General features: G+C 39.4%; 1 protein-coding gene across 16 annotated transcripts in view; it reads right to left on the bottom strand.

The window, feature by feature from the left end:
* CACNA1D (calcium voltage-gated channel subunit alpha1 D) overlaps positions 1-20,511 on the bottom strand; it is a 291,185-nt gene that overhangs the window by 45,691 nt on the left and 224,983 nt on the right. For 7 of the 16 annotated variants that reach the window (XM_075183238.1, XM_075183237.1, XM_075183227.1 and 4 more), the window contains 6 exons: positions 20,146-20,256; positions 14,951-15,034; positions 7,560-7,592; positions 6,156-6,194; positions 5,483-5,611; positions 2,239-2,304 (listed from right to left, as the gene is read on the bottom strand). In XM_075183238.1, the coding sequence (XP_075039339.1) occupies positions 2,239-2,304; positions 5,483-5,611; positions 6,156-6,194; positions 7,560-7,592; positions 14,951-15,034; positions 20,146-20,256 (462 nt within the window). Of the gene's footprint in view, positions 1-2,238; positions 2,305-5,482; positions 5,612-6,155; positions 6,195-7,559; positions 7,593-14,950; positions 15,035-15,568; positions 15,653-20,145; positions 20,257-20,511 lie in introns of all 16 variants that reach the window. The other 9 variants (XM_075183241.1, XM_075183233.1, XM_075183232.1 and 6 more) reach the window with 3 other exon arrangements.

Raw genomic sequence — 20,511 nt, 5'->3', positions numbered from 1 at the left:
AAAAACTGGGACAACCCCTTTTACCTCTACCCATCCAAGCATATTTAAGCATCACAAAACCTTGTTTTGCATGAGGATGCAATATGAGGCTCTTGTCCCCCCATTAAACAAAAAATACCCCAACCTGCCCTGCTCCACCTGTGAGAAGGAGCAAAATTCTCAAACTCCGCGGTTGATGCCACCCTGAAGTACCAAGTCATGGGCCCCTAACACATGGGGCAACAGAGCAGAAATAAGTGCAAGAGATCACTAAACTGTATTTATGCTTCTAGGCTCGGAATTTTACATCTTCATAAATTAAGTAATAATTTCTAGACACAGGTGTATCTATCTATCTATACATCTATATATATATATATATATATATATATATATATATATATATATATATATATATATATATATATATATATATATACACACATCTATATATACCTATCTGTCTATACCTCTATCTATCTATCTATCTCTATATATACATATATATATATATATATATATATATATATATATATACACACATCTATATATACCTATCTGTCTATACCTCTATCTATCTATCTATCTCTATATATACATATATATATATATATATATATATATATATATATATATACACACATCTATGTATCAATATAAATATCTATATATATCTATATATATATATATATATATATATATATATATATATTAATCCTGTGACAGAAGTTATCTGATATGAAACCTGGCATGGAGATTAATATGTAATAAGCAGACATTTAAGATATGGTACCCACCATCATCATTAATTTATATAGCGCTACCAATTCTGCAGCGCTGTACAGAGAATATCTGTAACTCACATCAGTCCCTGCCCCAGTGGAGCTTACAGTCTAAATTCCGTAGCACACACACAGGCAGACACATACAGACTAGGGTTAAATTTGTCAGTAGCCAATTACCCTACTAATGTGTTTTTGGAGTATGGGAGGAAACCCACGCAAACACGGGAAGAACATACAAACAGATAGGGCCCTGGTCCAGAATGGACCATGAAACAGGAAAAATAATTGATTAAAAGATGTTTCTGACTGGTTGCTGCAGGTTATGACACTCTGTGCATCTGTAACTATGTTAGGAAATAACCCCAAGTGTTATAGATCACATAATATACTGTAAGCAGAGTGTATCACTGTCAAATCCATGTACTAGTCGTCTGCACTTCCTCTTCCTAACAAACCTGTTCTCAGCAGCTGGAATATAGCTTAGCTCAGTATAAGAATGATCCCCAAGTCTGACTCCTCTCTCACTACTCATTAATCCCTCTGCTGGCTCCCCCTGTTATACGTCAATGAGTCTATTTAAAGCTCTCTTTACAATACACGCAATTCAAATAAATGTTGCTACAGGATAACAAATGTAATAATTACCACCCACAAATAAACACATAACTCAATTTATCAGCAGTGATCAAATTGCAATTAAATGCCATACTTGGGGGTGGATTGCTTAATACAAAGGGAATTAAAGGAAGGGTCATTTTGTGTAATCAAGCAGAACTGAAGTGACATTTTTGTTTTGTAGTTAGTGACTAGTACAATCAATGTATAATGCTGAATTGTCCACACACTTATAACAATATTAACACACAAGTTAACCCGTGCATGATATTCATGCATTCTAGTCAAATCAAGCTACTTAAGGTGTTAAAAAGGTTCTTGTCATGCATTTGGGCCTAGCCCAGGCCTCCTCAGGGGAAGAGCGTTACTTCCCGACGCAAGCGCCCTTTTTTAACGTGGTTTTGTCCACATGTCACCACCTCATCCTTTTTCTCCATCACCTCATCCTTCATCTTCATCGCCACATCCTTCATCAAGCTACTTAAGGTGTTAAAAACTCCCCACCGTCACCCCCGGCAACCACCAACCACTCCCAACTGTCACTTCTCCTTCAAGAAATATATAGGTCAGTGTATAACTCTGCCCAGCATGTGGCGCTGCAGCTTGGGTTTTTTTTTCCACACACGCCACTAGGCATTTATATAGTAGATATATTCCTGTTACTATTTGTAAGCTCTTAAACTAAATTGAAGCTGGACACATGCCCCTCAACTACAATCACATCATGATTAGGCATCAGGCTTCTCTTGGGACCGACCACACAATATCAATAGTGAAATTCACTCATCTGTGGCCAGTATTAGTATAGAAAACCACGTACCTAACCTTAGGGCTTATACAGAGATACTGATGACATTACCTGCATTCCAATCACAGCGTAGATGAAAAACAGCATAGCAATAAGCAGGGCGACATACGGCAAAGCCTACAGAGAGAAAAACAGTTTAAGGAGACACATATATATATAGACAAGAGGCTTACTGAAGACTTTAAAGTGCGCCTGTACTCTATACACAGTGGACCTTCCTTACAACGCGCACTGGATGTGCACAGCCAATCTCTTTGGCTCTGCACCAGTGCACCTAGACTGTCCACCATACACACATCAAGAAGCGCTCCTGCTCTCCACTCTCGGGATACCTATGCAAATTGTGCTTGGGTGTGCGGAAGCTCTGTGGGGTCAAGTTGATCCCTTGAATAAGTCGTTATGCGACAAAACACCTGGGCTGACTGCATACACCTACGGACTTTGTATCGGAAAACTGCTTAGTCTTAACTTAATCCCACCAAGCTACTAACACCATGCAGGGAAGGAGGATTACGGCCTGTCCCGGAACCTCGTCACGAGTTGAAGGTCGGAATACCATTTTTTACAAGGTCCTCTAGCTTACATGTCGAAGGAAGTACATACATATTATATTTATAATAAATTATTTATAGCTCTGCATTTTATTTGCTTTTTCATCTTTATTTGCATATGAGAAATTGTCGAGTTACTGACTCAAAGAATATCTGAAGAATCGTTGGACCGACTAAGTCCGGGTGTTAAACATGGATATATACATGTAAAGGTTGAAATCATTTTTTCTACAGGTCAGGACATTATATACACATATACCTATTACACTACAGGTCAGGACATTATATACACATATACCTATTACACTACAGGTCAGGACATTATATACACATATACCTATTACACTACAGGTCAGGACATTATATACACATATACCTATTACACTACATTATATACACATATACCTATTATACAACAGGTAAGGACATTATATACACATATACCTATTACACCACAGGTCAGGACATTATATACACATATACCTATTACACCACAGGTCAGGACATTATATACACATATACCTATTACACCACAGGGCAGGACATTATATACACATATACCTATTACACCACAGGTCAGGACAATATATACACATATGCCTATTACACTACAGGTCAGGACATTATATACACATATGCCTATTACACTACAGGTCAGGACATTATATACACATATATCTATTACACTACAGGTCAGGACATTATATACACATATGCCTATTACACCACAGGTCAGGACATTATATACACATATACCTATTACACCACAGGTCAGGACATTATATACACATATGCCTATTACACTACAGGTCAGGACATTACATACACATATGCCTATTACACTACAGGTCAGGACATTATATACACATATACCTATTACACTACAGGTCAGGACATTATATACACATATACCTATTACACTACAGGTCAGGACATTATATACACATATACCTATTACACCACAGGTCAGGACATTATATACACATATATCTATTACACTACAGGTCAGGACATTATATACACATATACCTATTACACTACAGGTCAGGACATTATATACACATATACCTATTACACTACAGGTCAGGACATTATATACACATATACCTATTACACCACAGGTCAGGACATTATATACACATATATCTATTACACTACAGGTCAGGACATTATATACACATATACCTATTACACTACAGGTCAGGACATTATATACACATATATCTATTACACTACAGGTCAGGACATTATATACACATATACCTATTACACCACAGGTCAGGACATTATATACACATATGCCTATTACACCACAGGTCAGGACATTATATACACATATACCTATTACACTACAGGTCAGGACATTATATACACATATACCTATTACACTACAGGTCAGGACATTATATACACATATATCTATTACACTACAGGTCAGGACATTATATACACATATATCTATTACACTACAGGTCAGGACATTATATACACATATATCTATTACACTACAGGTCAGGACATTATATACACATATATCTATTACACTACAGGTCAGGACATTATATACACATATACCTATTACACCACAGGTCAGGACATTATATACACATATGCCTATTACACCACAGGTCAGGACATTATATACACATATACCTATTACACTACAGGTCAGGACATTATATACACATATACCTATTACACTACAGGTCAGGACATTATATACACATATACCTATTACACCACAGGTCAGGACATTATATACACATATGCCTATTACACCACAGGTCAGGACATTATATACACATATACCTATTACACTACAGGTCAGGACATTATATACACATATACCTATTACACTACAGGTCAGGACATTATATACACATATACCTATTACACACTGGTAGAAACAGAACTAAGGTGATTAGGCTATGGACTATTCTGCTATGTATATTGAATTGTGTTAAAGTGATGTGGCACTACATATAGATTAAAATGCCATTAATTGTACACAGTTGACTAGTTGTTAAGTAACTTGTGGTATTGGTTTCCTTTGAGACACTGGACTTGGATACATTAAAACTAATCCACGTGCTGCGAGGCAAAGAAGGTAACGAAATATCTATACTCAAATTGCTTGTTACATGTTCAAGAAGATGCACAATTCACTTATCTACACTTTATTCGTTATATTAAGCATTTACTATAGTACTTATTTTTTTGTTGCAATGACATTTATGGAATTCCACATGGTATATTTCTCCTTTCTGATATGGTTCTACTTATTTAGGCTGAAAACATCTGTGTTCTAGGGCTACAGCAGTGTTGGACTTTATCCAGTGTACTGTTTCAAGGTTTTGGGAAGGGCTGGACACTCCCCCCTGTGGTCATTAGACAACAGCTGGAACAGCCCAATCTTTTTCTATCTCTCCTATCTTGTTTACTGAGCGCTGATCCTGTAATGGCTATTATATATGAACTTATAAAGAATCAACAATAACATTTTTTATGATGTTTTCATCTATTAAAACTATATTTTATATAGTAATTTATACTCTACATACACCCATTTACGTTAGTACTTATTATAACATCTGAGTTTTCTGTGCTGAAATTTTGCACTGTTCTGGTAAAATGGTGATAACTATTCTATTAAGCATCATTAATGATGTGTGAGGTATGTTCTCCAGTTGGATCGCCATGTCTATAGCTCTGCTCCGTAGTAACTACAAATGGCGGGTACGCACCTGAAAGGACTTTATAAAAGTCCACAGCAGTGTTCGGATCCCTTCGCCCCTGCTTAGCAGTTTCACGAGTCGCATGACTCTGAACAGTCGGAAGAAAGTGATTGAGATGCGGGCACTGTCTTCTGAGCTCTGAAAGGCATTGGGTAAATAAAGCCACAGACAAGGACAGCAGATATATAGTACATGAGGTAGAGCAGGTGGATGCACACAGTTATAATGTTGAGCAAGAAACAGACCATGTTGTAGATCAAGGGTGGACAACCTTTAAAACTGCAGTGACCGAACTACAAATCCCGCCGTCTTTTTGCCAGCCGTATGGGAGATATAGTTCTGAAGCAGCTGGAGTAGCAAAGGATGTCTGGACTATTTTGTTAGAGCCTTTCCGTCAGTTAAAGCGCAGCAATAGTTTAATGCATAGGACGCTTGCCGGATGCGCCCGTTGCTCTACGCTAAAGCTGCATGCCAAGACAAACTTGGTTTCCAGCTGCGGGACAGGAACACACACACATGCATTTCTAAGCCTTAGTTGTCGATCAGCTGGATGAAATGAATGCCATAAAACCCACTTCAAACCCTGTCTGAGAGTACACAGTAAAACAAGGCAAGCCAGCAGGAGATGATACATAGTAAAGGCAAACAGAGGTCAAACCATTCCAGTGGCCACTTGTCTTACCGCTGGGTCCCCAGTGGGGCCTTGTTCAGTTGGCATTGGCTTTAAAAAATTGAGAACATTAAATATTTTAAAAAAATATATATATCTCAGGAAGAATACAAAATATAATACTGGATGTGGAGGCAGCAAGGTCTCATGAACAGGAGTTTCTACTGGGTTTGGACCATACCATGATAAGACGGATAGGGGGGGCAACAACTGGCCCCTCACTACTCTTTCAAAAGATTTGGGGGTAGGGATCTGTATTATCATTTCCGCTAATAGGGGTGCTGTGTGGTAGAGTAATAATAGGTGGTCTATGTAAAGATGGGGCCATACAAAAGCTGTATACACCTGGTGCCCACATATGACCAGGGAACTGGATATTGGACGGTCTTAAGCAAAAACTGCGTTTTAAATGCTTGGATGGCAATTTATTCCATGGAATAAGATACTGCAAAATATAACATCTGTCCTTTAATGCATGCTATTCTACTGGCTGGACGTGGATATAGAACACATAGAGCACATCCTATATTAATGTGGTTTCCATATAGGAACCATAGCAAAATTAAGAGGATATGGGGCATTAAACAAGGAAGTTCTACGTTTCCTTCCGCCATGGGTCTATAGTCAAAACTTCCTTTTCATCATTATCATCACGAGGACCCAAATCCATGATAGTAAAAAGTGAAATCACTTAACTTAATTTTGATAATTGCTAAGGTTCTCGCCATTGATCTCCAGGATATTGCCTATGTTGACTAGATATCTAATGGTTATTGCAAAGGGTATATTAATTAGGAATAAAACGCATGCTTCAAATATCCAGACAGAAATATATTCATCTCATATATTGTATATTTTATCCTTTGGGACAGAATTTATTTCCCTATGTTCATTGACAAAAAAAGTGGGTTATAAAAGTAACTCTGGAAACATCCAGTTAAATGTAATCAGTTTTCCTTATATGAATATTTGATTTCACACTGCTAAGCTACAAGAACAAATGACGAGTCAACATGTGTTCCGAAAGAACCGTTTAATGTTGGTCATGTGACTTCATTAAATGGATACTGAGAACCATGGGGGTTCCACTCTCCACCAATCCCAATGGAAGCACTGATCACGCTGCAAACCCTTGCTGTTGTTCCCAAATTAAACAAATGCTGTGCATGCCATATCTCTCCAGCTCATGCCACATGCAACAGGGTAAATTACTGAATTCCACATACTTCAACTTGTTTCATTTATTTATTATTTTAAAAAAAATATCCCGTGATGCAGGTTCACATTCAAAGGGGGCTCAGAGAAAGTAGGTAAAATGCATATGATGAGAAAACAAATAGACTTATTAAAAAAAAATAAGAGGGGGATCTGGAGTTTATTACACATGAAAACATCCTTGCAGGTTCCTAATCTTACCGTGGGTGGCCCAGTTGGGTCAATTTCTGGTGGCTTTGAAAAAATTAAAAGCATTGTAAGTGGAAAGCAAAAAAGTATACGGTTTAGTTATGGAGGTTTAAGGTGATGGAGACGGACATCCTCCTACCTACCGGAAGCATCAGGAGTAAGATGTTTGGTTTCGGAAACCAGGGAATTTTAGGTTTTTAAAAAGTAAAAACTTTTGAGCAATGTTGTACCAGTCTTACACAGTGTGGGTTATCTATTAACATGGCTTAAAAGTGCAAATATGAACTAAAACCAGAGCAACCAATCAGACATTTGCTTTCAAACAGATTCTAACTGCTGATTGGCTACCATGGTGTTCATGCAGATTTGCACAAAAACATAACACTGAAATACCCAAAGTCACATGAACAAATGAGTGATGGAAATATATTATCTGTCTGGCAACACAATAAATTATATATTTTCTGTAGCTATTTTCCCATGTCTGTCTAATCCAGTGATAAGCTACAAGCCGCCCTAGGGCGATAAGCTGCCCTCCAAGTCTTCACTTGCACCCCTCAGCTCTTTGCTTCTTTATGTCCTGTTGGTTCTCTTCCCAGCTATAGACTCCATCACACTGAAATGTCAGATCTGTTTGTTACAGCTTGTAACACTTGATAAAAATGTCTGCTGATGTGTTATTAGAGGTAGGTGTCTATGTTACTGATTACATGTATTGTTATGATTTATTACTGAGTTTAAGGTTTATGTGTGGCCCTTGTTAAGGCTAGAAGACTACACTTGCAGTACTGGAAGTGTATCAGGCTGCCGATCACTGGTCTAATCTCTAAAGCTGTGCAAGGGGAGAGCGAACTGGTCCACACAGCCATCGCTAGTGAGGTCATACTGTGTCTTGCTTTACTTTCTTGGACAGGAGAAGTAACAGAAAGAAGAGAATGGACCAAACAAAGGGGAGTATCAGTTTGGTGCAGGGAGGCTATTTGCCCCATTTTCACAGAATCTCACAGCTACTGTCTTTCATGAACAGCTGCAGAGCTTCCATCGCTCTGCAGAGCTCCCCTTGCACTGCAGAGCTTCCACTGCTCTGCAGCTACCGTACTGTAGAACAAAACTGTACTATAAAATATCAAGGTCACAGGTCTAATAACAGACTAGTGAAATGAGAAAGTAAAATACACAAGGGGATGAGGACATTCAACATTTCAGTGTCAGAAACAAAAGCGTATATATTGGCTCTCTTATCACAGGGGGGAAAAAGAACTATTCTTACAACATAAATAAAACAAAATTAATAAAATTAATGTGGATTTTTTTTTTTTATATAATATAATTCTAAAAATGTGTTAGATCTCCTTTAAACTGGGACGGACAATCCTATTGAAAAAGATGTCTTATTCAATAAATTAGAGATGTAAGTCTCTAATTTAGAGGTCAGATCCAATTAAATGGCCAATTAAATGCATAAATAATTGATCTGTGTCTGTTAAAGTGAGCTATTTCTCTACATTAACTGAAATTGCAGTGTTCTGCTCAATGTGGATCTTTACATTACAAGAGCATAAAGCTAATTAAAGAGAAAGAGAGTAGGAGCTTGAGTTGTGTGGCGCCAGCAGCAGAGGTCATGAACCCAGCAGGAAAGGCCTCCTTATATGGTATCTGCTACAGACAATGAATAAGAACAACAATGAGGTTACTTACTAAAACTGCCACAGCGACCAATCAGACACTTCCTTTAGTTACCTGACTTATTCTAAATATATACAAATGCTGATTGATTGCTACTGTTTAGTGCAAATCTGCACCTAAATGCAATATTAATTAGAAAAAAACAAAAGCCCTAAATATGCAGATGATCTGCTGTTAGAAAAGGTATATATAATAATGCTGAGTTGTACAGCGGTTTAAATCAGGTTGTCGAAAACCAGCTGTTAAAATATCTATACTGACTTAGATTTGCATAAGGGCAGCTTTATACCTATTACAGTGTTACTCTCAATTGGTTTAATAATTACAGGCTCAAATTTTGAAATGTTGATGGACCTAATGTTTTCCTAGGATATTATTTTCCCTCTCCATAATGTAGATATAAATCAGTGCACACATAAGCACTGAAAATGATACATTAACGAAAGGCGCTTTAAACCAAATATGTCCCGCTACAAAACAGGTGACATATTACTACCGCAGAGACTTTACAACATGAAAAGAGTATACTAGCCCACTTTTTGCACCCTTTCCATTAAAAGAGCACACACGCCCATTCTTTTAACCCTTTGTATAAAAATAGCATACTAGCCCAAAGTTTGTGGGAGGGCGTGGTGATGCAATAAGTGCAGCATCTCATTGGGGAGGGGGAGTAATGATGTGTTTAAGGTCCCGCCCACTATTGCGCAAAAAGAAGAAGCAGGATTCATGAGGGTGGCCTACTCTCCCAGGAGCCCAGGACGACTCCCCAAAATTCAGGATTTCCAGACATTCCGGGAGAGAAAGCAAGTAAGTAAAAGAGGGTTTTTAGATTTTAAAATTAATGTCATATACAAATACCAGCTGACCATTATACATATCCTGCAGGTTTGTATGGTATTCACAACATAACTAAAAACAACACTCTATCCAGACTGAGGTGGGGTGTAACAGGCAGGCTGTGATTGGTGACAGCCTCTCCATAATTCAGCTCTCACCGTGTCCTACATGCAAAGCGGGAAGGTGGTGTTTAAAGCTAATTGTGAAGAAGAGAGCTGTTCTATCTTTAAAAGTATGCACCACAGTGGAGGCAGCCATTTTGTGAGCTAAACCAATTTTCATCAGAATAAGAACTGAGATCTGCATAGGAACGAAGGATAATAAAAGCTTTGCTGTATCTTTAACTGAGTTATTCTCTGGAGTGTTAATAGTTAACTATTGGGGTACGCCCATCCGGTGTCATAGGGGAGGGGTTCAGAGGCTATAAGTTGGAAGGGCGGAGATTTATTCAGCCTTGCAGATCTGGATGTTGCCCACCCACCCTCCCTGCTTCGTTTGGTTCCTGGAAACATGAGGAATCGGCTGGATACTGTTCAGGATGGGATCAGCTTCTGGCGGCAGTCATGGCTGTCCGCGAAGATGGATAGAGTATTGGCCGGAAAATGCAGTTCAGTCGACGGCCAGTGGTTGCTTGGGCGCACATTTACGGTATTGGGCACGTTGAGTGAATCGGCTATTAGTCTCGGTTCAGGTACCGCCCCTGTGGGTTGCCCTGTGGTTGCTTTCCGTATAGCCCAGAGGAGGGGCGGGTTTTGTGGAAGCGGGACGTCGTGCCCCGTCCAGGTAGATATGTTCCCGGGGTGTGATTGGTTGTCCCCCACTTGAACCCAGGAGTTTAGTTGTCCTGGATGAGTCCTAAGGAGATGCTAGGACAGTTGGGTGTTGCCTGGCACGCATCGGACTGACTGTTTTATTCTCCTCCACCATAGTTAAATAAATAATTTAATTTTGCCACACTCAGGTCTCGTGTCGTTATTCTAAGGTAATAGTTGAATAAGAGGAAGAAGGTAAAAGAGGTTAAGATATCAGACATAAGCCTTTTATGCATTCTATCCTACGACTAGGAACCCTCTCCACAAAAGGCTGCCTCCACTGCTTGTAGTAAACTAACTTTTAGAAGAAAGAACAACGTGTGGTTTTAAGAAAAAGGAGATTTTAATTAGTGGGAGATATGTTAAGAAGTCAGGATGGTTAGAACACGCGGTGCTTTGTGTTGTTAGTTAAATATTTCACACGTGTTACATACTTGCCTGTAGAAATTTCTAGGGATAAAATAAACATGACAACTGGTTAGATTATGCTCCATCTTGTGTATATATTTAATAATGTGCTGTTGGATTTTAGATGAAGGTAGAACAAAACATATGGCAGATTATTTTCTAACTTGCATTTGTTATATCTTGTGATACATGCAATAATTTCTCATTCTAGAAATGGAAGATACTCCCTATGGCCTGGGGGTAAATGTATCAAGCTGAGAGTTTTCCGGCGGGTTTAAAAAGTGGAGATGTTGCCTATAGCAACCAATCAGATTCTAGCTGTCATTTTGTAGAATGTACTAACTAAATGAAAGCTAGAATCTGATTGGTTATTCAAACCCGCTGGAAAAATCTCAGCTTGATACATTTACCCCCTGGTGTCATGTTTAGATAACACAGGTGCATTTAAAAATATGTTTAGTTTGTTAAAAACAAAAAAAAATTCAAAAGAAAACAATTATTATAATCATGTGTTGGAACGATCTTATCATAGTATCATACTTGATTATATCATTTCTACAATCTATCCGTTTCTCTGGGTGGGCAGAACTGTTCAAAAAGAAAATATTTGGCTTTTTCTATACATGCAGACTGTACATCTGTATTAAAAACATATACAATATATGCAAATATATACAAATAGTTACTACGTGTTTACAGGAGAAAACTCTTATTTTAGACATTTATAGAAGAATTTTGTGCAACTGAAACACATTAGAACTTCAGATACGCTCCTAGGTCTCTCTCCATTAATGTAAATGTTTATAAAGGTGAATTGCAGCATCCTATTTAGTTATCACAGTAAAATAACATAATTAAGAACTTACATTTTCAGGAAAGTGCATTGCGATGACTTAAACACCAAATATAGACTTTACTAAAGAAATCACTGACACACACCACAGTAAGGAAAGTACACACATACAATAACTGGGGAACACAGAAACAGTGTAATATATAACATTATAAAGCATAAAGTATTCATATCTTCTAGAGATATAAATCTTACATGTGAGGAATCACTGCCTGTACCTCATAGTGTGCACAGGCAAAACATTTTTTGGTGGCCAAGAAAACATTAGTTGCAATATATTGAAGAGTAACATAAAATGTAACTGTAAATATAAATATATAAAATATACCGTTTCTTTTGCATTACAGTCCCTACTGCCTTCCGATATAACACATCCTACATAGCACACATTCTGGCCTAGACATATATGTGAACAGGTCATGTGACTATGGAGATGTCGCTTCAAAGTCACAGGGAATTAGCAATGCTGGTTGGAGATCTCAAAAGTCTAATATAACATTCATCAAAAACAGAATGTAAGGCACCTAAAACATTAAGCTACTGTGAGGAATCATACTACTACTAGATATACGTTTATAAATTGATTTGTTTTAGATATGCTATTCAACTTTATATGTTCAACACTCATCCATACAAACATGTGTATACAATGTGCATAAGCACTACATTTCTGAACTCTACATATAAGAAATTACATAATAAGTGGGCTTGCATCAAAACATTATCAGACATTCTAAAAAACTACATTCACAGCTAGAAAGGCTCAAAAGGAAGGACTACACCCCCTGCTGGCTAAAAGTGATTTTACAGCTTATTGTTACTGTAAAAGGTATTATTTCCTAGTGGTATGTGGAAAAGACTCAATCTCTGCCCTCAAGAATACAATTTCCTGCAGAAAGTAATTACACATCAACGTGTGATTAAAAAATATGAGTCTGTGGCTTCCTTTTTAATATTAAATAGGCTCTATTCCAACTTCAGATAACTTTTACTGGCCTGTACATACCCACATTTTACTAAATGTAGTGTGTTATCTTTCTCACTTAGTCATGTATTTATAGCATAGCAGAGGTGTTTAGTTATAGAGAAGCAGAGATAGAAACAACATAGCTCTTCTGTGCACTCTGCATCAGAGGTACAAAGATGTTGTATCCATGACAACAAAATAACCAAGCCTGGCAGACAAGATGTATGTGATATAAAAGGCCTAAGGGAAAACAAAAAGTTAGATACATAAAGTAATGCATTTAGTAAAAGCTACAGGAGGGCATGTACAAGCCAATAAATCAAAATAATTATCTAAAGGTGAATCCAAAACAAATCATGATGTCCTAAATGTATATAAATTGTAGCAGGATGTTAACTCACGCTCCACCCGTTTCAAAAAGCAATACCTGATTCCATATTTTTGATATTCTCTCTAGCACAGAAAGGATTAGCTATGTAATAGCCCCTTGTGCCGGGCTTCAATGAGAACATTGTTACCCCACAGCAACAGGGAGCCCACCATTGGCTCAGTTTAGGGCCCGGCTGTCAGAGGAGTCCTGCAGTACTGAGGTCATGAACCACGTTGCCGATCTCCACCTTCTGCTGTAAGCACAAGAAGAGGGATGGGCATTCCAACCTAGCCAGCCTAGTATGCCCTTGCACACGACACACTGTTGCTCTGATGTAAAAATGCAACCCCAGCAGGGCTTCTCCATTAAACTCAACTCTATAACAACTTGCTGAGAGGGGGCCAGGGGTGTAAGGTTGGTGTGGCTCAGAACTTGCAGTAGTGACGACTGATGGTAATACAAACAGAATAAACAAAATATTAAAAGACAAGAAAGATGTTAAATAAATACCTATTAAATGTCTAACACATAGCAAAATTGTTTTTAATCAATTGTAAGTATGATATTACAAACTAAAGGCTCATTAAGAGTTAGGAGAAAATCCAGCTGGAGGGTGCAATTTTGTTGCGTTGGCAAAACCATGTTGCGCTGCGCGGGTAAGGAGAGGGGTGCGGGGCATTTATAATGTACAAACAGATTTAAAGTTGGACGCAGAACGTGTCCAAGCTGAGTTGTAAATCACAATGTAAAGCTGCCAGCATTATCCAGTCTAAATGTACTAATGGCTTCCAGGAGGCAGATCCACGTTAACAGCCGCAATTAGTTGAAAGGACATCATTTACTACTAACATTTATTATTATCGACAGATACAAATTAAGACAACTACTAAAGGGAACATTTACCTTTAGACAACATTATCTTCCAGGCAGATTTATTTATGTTTATAGTGCTGTAATAGGACAACAGATATGATCAGGTCTGTGTATTGGACACAATTATACCTACACAACTGTTGTCATATCTAAAGACCAGGGGCCTGATTCATTAAGGATCTTAACTTGAGAAACTTCTTATTTCAGTCTCCTGGACAAAACCATGTTACAATGCAAGGGGTGCAAATTAGTATTCTGTTTTGCACATAAGTTAAATACTGACTGTTTTTTCATGTAGCACACAAATATCAACTTTAAATGTCAGTGTACAAATAAGCTATCTAGTATTTGTGTGCTACATGAAAAAACAGTCAGTATTTAACTTATTTGCAAAACAGAATACTAATTTGCACCCCTTGCATTGTAACATGGTTTTGTCCAGGAGACTGAAATAAGAAGTTTCTCAAGTTAAGATCCTAAATGATTCAGGTCCCAGGACAATAAACAATTGTACATAGAAGATAAAGGTGTCTGAAGGTGGAGGACCTAGCAGGCCACAATATGGGGGCACAACACAAAGCTACTCAAGTTACTTACATTAACTTCAGTTATAGCAATATCTACGACGCTACCGACAACAATTAAGGCATCAAATGTGTTCCAAGCGTCAGTGAAATAGTGCTGTTAGGGCGAGTGAGGACACAACCAGACAAGAGAGAAATAAGAAGAGAGCAGAATTATGACTGACAGAGAGGTACAGCTCACATCATCCATCAGAGGCATCAAAGTATTCATTAAAACATGAAAATAACCATTGCTTCAATAACTGAAGATCAGCCGTTATGCTTTAAGGAATAATTTAACATATAAATCTCAAAGCAGCGATCTGGGTCGGAATTTGAGAAAGGCTCAGTATTTGGCACAGACAGCTGCTAGTAAAATCACCTAAGTATGCCCGTCTTATTAGACTACAGTAATAGCGGCTCCTTTTATCGTTATATATTGTCATATTGATACATTGAAAGCACTGTATATTATGTAAACCTTGTACCTGAAAAGGAAGTTCTGGAAATAAAATAAAAACTGTAAAGTGGAAGTAATTGAGTCTTAGAAGAACAAAGTGTTAGAAATGTCTGTGACTTGTCCAAGTAGTGACACAAAACAGAAGACACGGAGGTGGCAGACACTGGGGACGTAGGGTGGGGGTGTACTTACATCAGCTTCACTGAGGACCACGTCTACTATGCTGCCGATAACGATGAGGGAATCAAAGGTGTTCCAGGCATCACTAAAATAGCCCTGCACACAGCGGCCAGGGGGCAAATGGAAGTGATTAACATCAACATTTCAGGAGGGTTGACAAGCCACGTTCAGTGGACAGAACACACAAGCACAAAGGTAGAGGAGCGTTTTATATTGTCTGGGAAATGGACTGAGTGACTTGCTGGGTGTACTCAGTAATCAGTAAACTTAGACAGATCGGTAAAGTGATAAGAGAAAGTATGGTGGGCCCAAAGTCTAACGGGGCTACGATAGCATGTTTAATACAAGGAACACACGTTCCTTGCCCTCTGAAATCATAAAATCATTAACCAAATAAGACGGAACTGTAGATTATTGTATATTTAGCTAAGAAAATATTGTGCTACACAATAGGCTGCTTTAGCGTTTATAGTTTGTAATTCATTTATGCTACACGGGGGATATTTATGAAGTGCACTAGATCCATTTGTTTTGCACCAGTACAGCTAGGTGGTCCTTTGAGAGCACATTCGAAGTCCACCCCTAATCTTAGCTCCTCAGAGTTTCCGCTGCAGTTTTGATCCTCTTGTGGATTTAAGGGGAGCTAGAAAAATCTCTAGAGGAACAATGTGCAAAAGTGTAGACGCCACACCAAAACCCAACCTCCCATCTCTTTCATTAAATTAAATATTTTTAGTTTTCCTATTAAAATACTACTTGGTTTAGCCTCATTTACAGCATAAACTAATCATGGGTGTAAGGAGACATCGGGATTGTCTTTGCTACATGTCATGTTTTTGGTTTAATCCTTTTTTGTTTACATTGCTCGAAATATGTCAAGTAAAGCAATTCTTTGCTGAAGGGCAACTGGAAGCTGCAAAATGCTACCGTGAATGGTATAGTATGGGACCTGCTCTCCGTCAGCTTGGAGCTAGTACAAAATTATTTTATGTACTGTAAAGCAAAGAACACCCCCCTACAAAGTTTGCCCTTTTCACCCCCTCATTTCATTTTAATGTCATTCCGCAAAAACTAACTCCATAGTTAATAAAAAATGTGTGCACTCCGCACAGTGTCTTTCAACAACTGTTTTAACAACTGCTTCTGCTCTTCAGGAAACATCGCTTCTTGTGCAGCAAACCCACGCACTTGTGCCAAAATCTAAGTGCACCAGGGCAAAGCGGAGAGCGTGACATCATCAGATGGGTGTTGTGCTGTGCCTCGGCTGCTTGGTGCTGCGCTTCGGCTGCTTTGTACTGCGCCTTGGCTGCTTGTTGCTTCGCCTTGGTTGCTTGGTGCTGCGCTTCGGCCGCTTGGTGCTGCGCCTTGGCTGCTTGGTGCTGCGCTTCAGATGCGCCTTGGTTGCTTGGTGCTGTGCCTCGGCTGCTTGGTGCTGCGCCTTGGCTGCTTGGTGCTGCGCTTCAGCTGCACCTTGGTTGCTTGGTGCTGTGCCTTGGCTGCTTGGTGCTGCGCCTTGGCTGCTTGGTGCTGCGCTTCAGCTGCGCCTTGGTTGCTTGGTGCTGTGCCTCGGCTGCTTGGTGCTGCGCCTTGGCTGCTTGGTGCTGCGCTTCAGCTGCGCCTTGGTTGCTTGGTGCTACGCCTCGGCTGCTTGGTGCTCTGCCTCGGCTGCTTGGTGCTGCGCCTCGGCTGCTTGGTGCTGCGGCTTGGCTGCTTGGTGCTGCGCCTTGGCTGCTTGGTGCTGCGCTTCAGATGCGCCTTGGTTGCTTGGTGCTGTGCCTCGGCTGCTTGGTGCTGCGCCTTGGCTGCTTGGTGCTGCGCTTCAGCTGCGCCTTGGTTGCTTGGTGCTGTGCCTCGGCTGCTTGGTGCTGCGCCTTGGCTGCTTGGTGCTGCGCTTCAGCTGCGCCTTGGTTGCTTGGTGCTGTGCCTCGGCTGCTTGGTGCTGCGCCTTGGCTGCTTGGTGCTGCGCTTCAGCTGCGCCTTGGTTGCTTGGTGCTGTGCCTCGGCTGCTTGGTGCTGCGCCTTGGCTGCTTGGTGCTGTGCTTCAGCTGCGCCTTGGTTGCTTGGTGCTGTGCCTCGGCTGCTTGGTGCTGCGCCTCGGCTGCTAGGTGCTGCGCCTTGGCTGCTTGGTGCTGCGCCTTGGCTGCTTGGTGCTGTGCCTCGGCTGCTTGGTGCTGTGCCTCGGCTGCTTGGTGCTGCGCCTTGGCTGCTTGGTGCTGCGCCTTGGCTGCTTGGTGCTGCGCTTCGGCTGGTTTGTAAATGAGACCCAGGGTATTTAAAGTTTTTTAGAAATTGCAAAGCTCATTGACAATTGCCCACTGTAGGGCAGAATATAATGGATTTAATATAGCACATACATTTTATGCTAATAATCTTATAATGGATGTATCTTGTAATGGTAGTGTCAGAATCCAGAGTCCTTTAAGAAGATATATCATAGGGGCCTACTTCATACCCATTGGTAACTTTAATAGCCAGTCCTAGTAAGGTGCTATCTCCCCATGACATCCTGAGCTTGCAGCTGAACTCCAATAATAGGAGCAATCAGGGGTATTCAGGACCCACCAGTACACCCAGTTTTAGGGCCCACTGAAGATTTGGAAATAGTTGATTTGTTTATTATATTGTGGAACATATGACTACGGTTGGTTAACTATTCTACTATGCCACAATAACTTCTACAATGAATCCTGGGGTCAGTTAAGAAACAGGTTGATGTGTCAATCATTTCTATCACATGATGAGAGAACAGTGTAAGACAATTTGAAAGATACAAATATTCAATACATTCTCTAGAAAGATATAAATGATAATCTCTGTAGCACAGTATTTGGGAATCATCTTTTTAAGATCCTGTACATTTTCAGGTCAATACTCAGCCATTTCTCAGCAATATTGCTCAAATGAACATAACGCCATTGATTCTACAGGCACAAATAAGCAAATGTATTTCTGGAAGACAAGGGGATATGAAATATGGACAAGTCACAGCAAATTCATCCTTATCATGCATTTCTGCACACAGGTTTACACAGCAATCTCTTGGTCACTTACGAGCCAACGTTTTTTTTTGGCGACACAAATCTGACAGAGGATATGCAAACACAGGGTCAAAATGTGAGTTATATAAAGCAGGATACACGTATTGTTTACAGGCTCGTGGATTACTGGCATAAAGCATAATTCTCTAACAAAATTACATACACAGGAAGTGAAAACTTATACTTACTATCATGATATACATTTTAACTATGATAAAACTAAATATAATTTAAATTTTGTGTTTTCATTACAGTTGGCTTCTAACTGCGGGGCTGATACATTGGGAAGGACTGCACCTTACACTAGTCCTAGTGAATTGGGCTGCATTGCCATGAATACTGGACACAAGCTGGGCTGCCTCCAACTTTAATCTTACAATACAGCCAGTTAGAATGTTAACAACCCCTCCTGTTCCCTCCACAGCCAACAGAACAGCAAGGGTCCCATCCATATATCCCCACTGTTAGGGTGAGGCTCACTCCCCAAGCTCTTCTGTAACAGGCAATTCTCCTGCAGTCCACCACATTGGAGAGCACTGATTTAGTTGTACTGCTGAAAGTCAAGATCAACTCTTACCTCCAACAGCAGGAGAATAATCCATGACAGAAATTTGGGGAGAGGGTAGTGTACATTAAATGTCAATTATGGATGGATATCTCCTTGAATTAGTAGGAAACCCTTGGACTTGGACGGTGCAATTTAAGCAAATGTTATATATATATATATATATATATATATATATATATATACACAAAATGTCTACAATCTGGCTGATGACAACATTATTCAATTTTTGTAACTCTGAATGACATTAAATAGGCCTCTTGCAACCACCTGGTGTGACCTGAGTTGGGGCTGTTTTAAGACTTCAGTGGACCCTGGGCACACTTTAGTGAACCCCATAACATGTGCAAAACACACATTTGTTGTAAATGTAGAGTATATCACATTAACATAAGTGAGCAGGAAAAAAACATTATAAAAATAATTCCCATAGGAACAAAGCATGTGGTGTGAGGGTTATTCTAGTACTTGGGGAGGTAAGAACTATGACCTTAGGATAGTTTTAGAGCATAAGCTAGGCCTCTGGTTAAATTTAGGACCTCTACTTATGTCAAGTTATGTAAAGGTTTGGATCAAGACTTTGAGGCAGAAATGCTATACATTTTTGTACATTTTAGAATTACATTAGTTCAGTCAATAGACAGAAGAGGAGGTCACTCTTTCAAAACAAAAAGGGTTTTTGGGCTTCCTAGGACACCCAGGGGTTAAGATATGACCTATTTTAGGTGTTCCTTTACTAGAAAGTGGATCTCATTGTTTTGCATGCCTATTGTATACACACCTCTTGTTCCTGTACTGAAACCAGGCCTGGTCTGCATAACAGGACAAAGCAGATGTATATATTCACATCAAATAGTTGCTCAACGCTATTTCCCTGTTAACTGGCTAATGTTGACATCAGACAATTACAGACAAGCCATGAACTAATCATATTTCACAAATGTCCTTACAATAATTCATAGGTCAGTTCTGAACTCAACACTTACCTTGGGTTTGAAAGCTATAAGTTTCAAAACCATTTCTACAGTAAAGACGGCAGTGAAGACCATGTTCATCACATCCATGACATCATTAAAGATTTTAGATTGTCCGTAATGCTGAAAAACAAAATAATAAACAAATCACACTTAATTAATACAATTAAATATATGCACCAAGTCTTAATAAGACCAGTGATACCAGCAAAGTTGGCCACAAGTCAATCTGAACAGTGTGCCACATAGTGTACAATCTGATCTGTGGGAAATAGTGATTAGATCAAATGCATACATATGGGAATGGTATTAAAGCCCAATTAATCCAGACTGGATTTTGATCAGACAGATGACTGAGGAGGACTTCCCAAAAGCTTT

The sequence above is a fragment of the Mixophyes fleayi genome, chromosome 8 (assembly GCF_038048845.1).
Source record: "Mixophyes fleayi isolate aMixFle1 chromosome 8, aMixFle1.hap1, whole genome shotgun sequence".
NCBI lineage: Eukaryota > Metazoa > Chordata > Amphibia > Anura > Limnodynastidae > Mixophyes > Mixophyes fleayi.
Note: the sequence above shows the minus strand (reverse complement) of the source record. Positions and strands in the feature narration are given on the sequence as shown.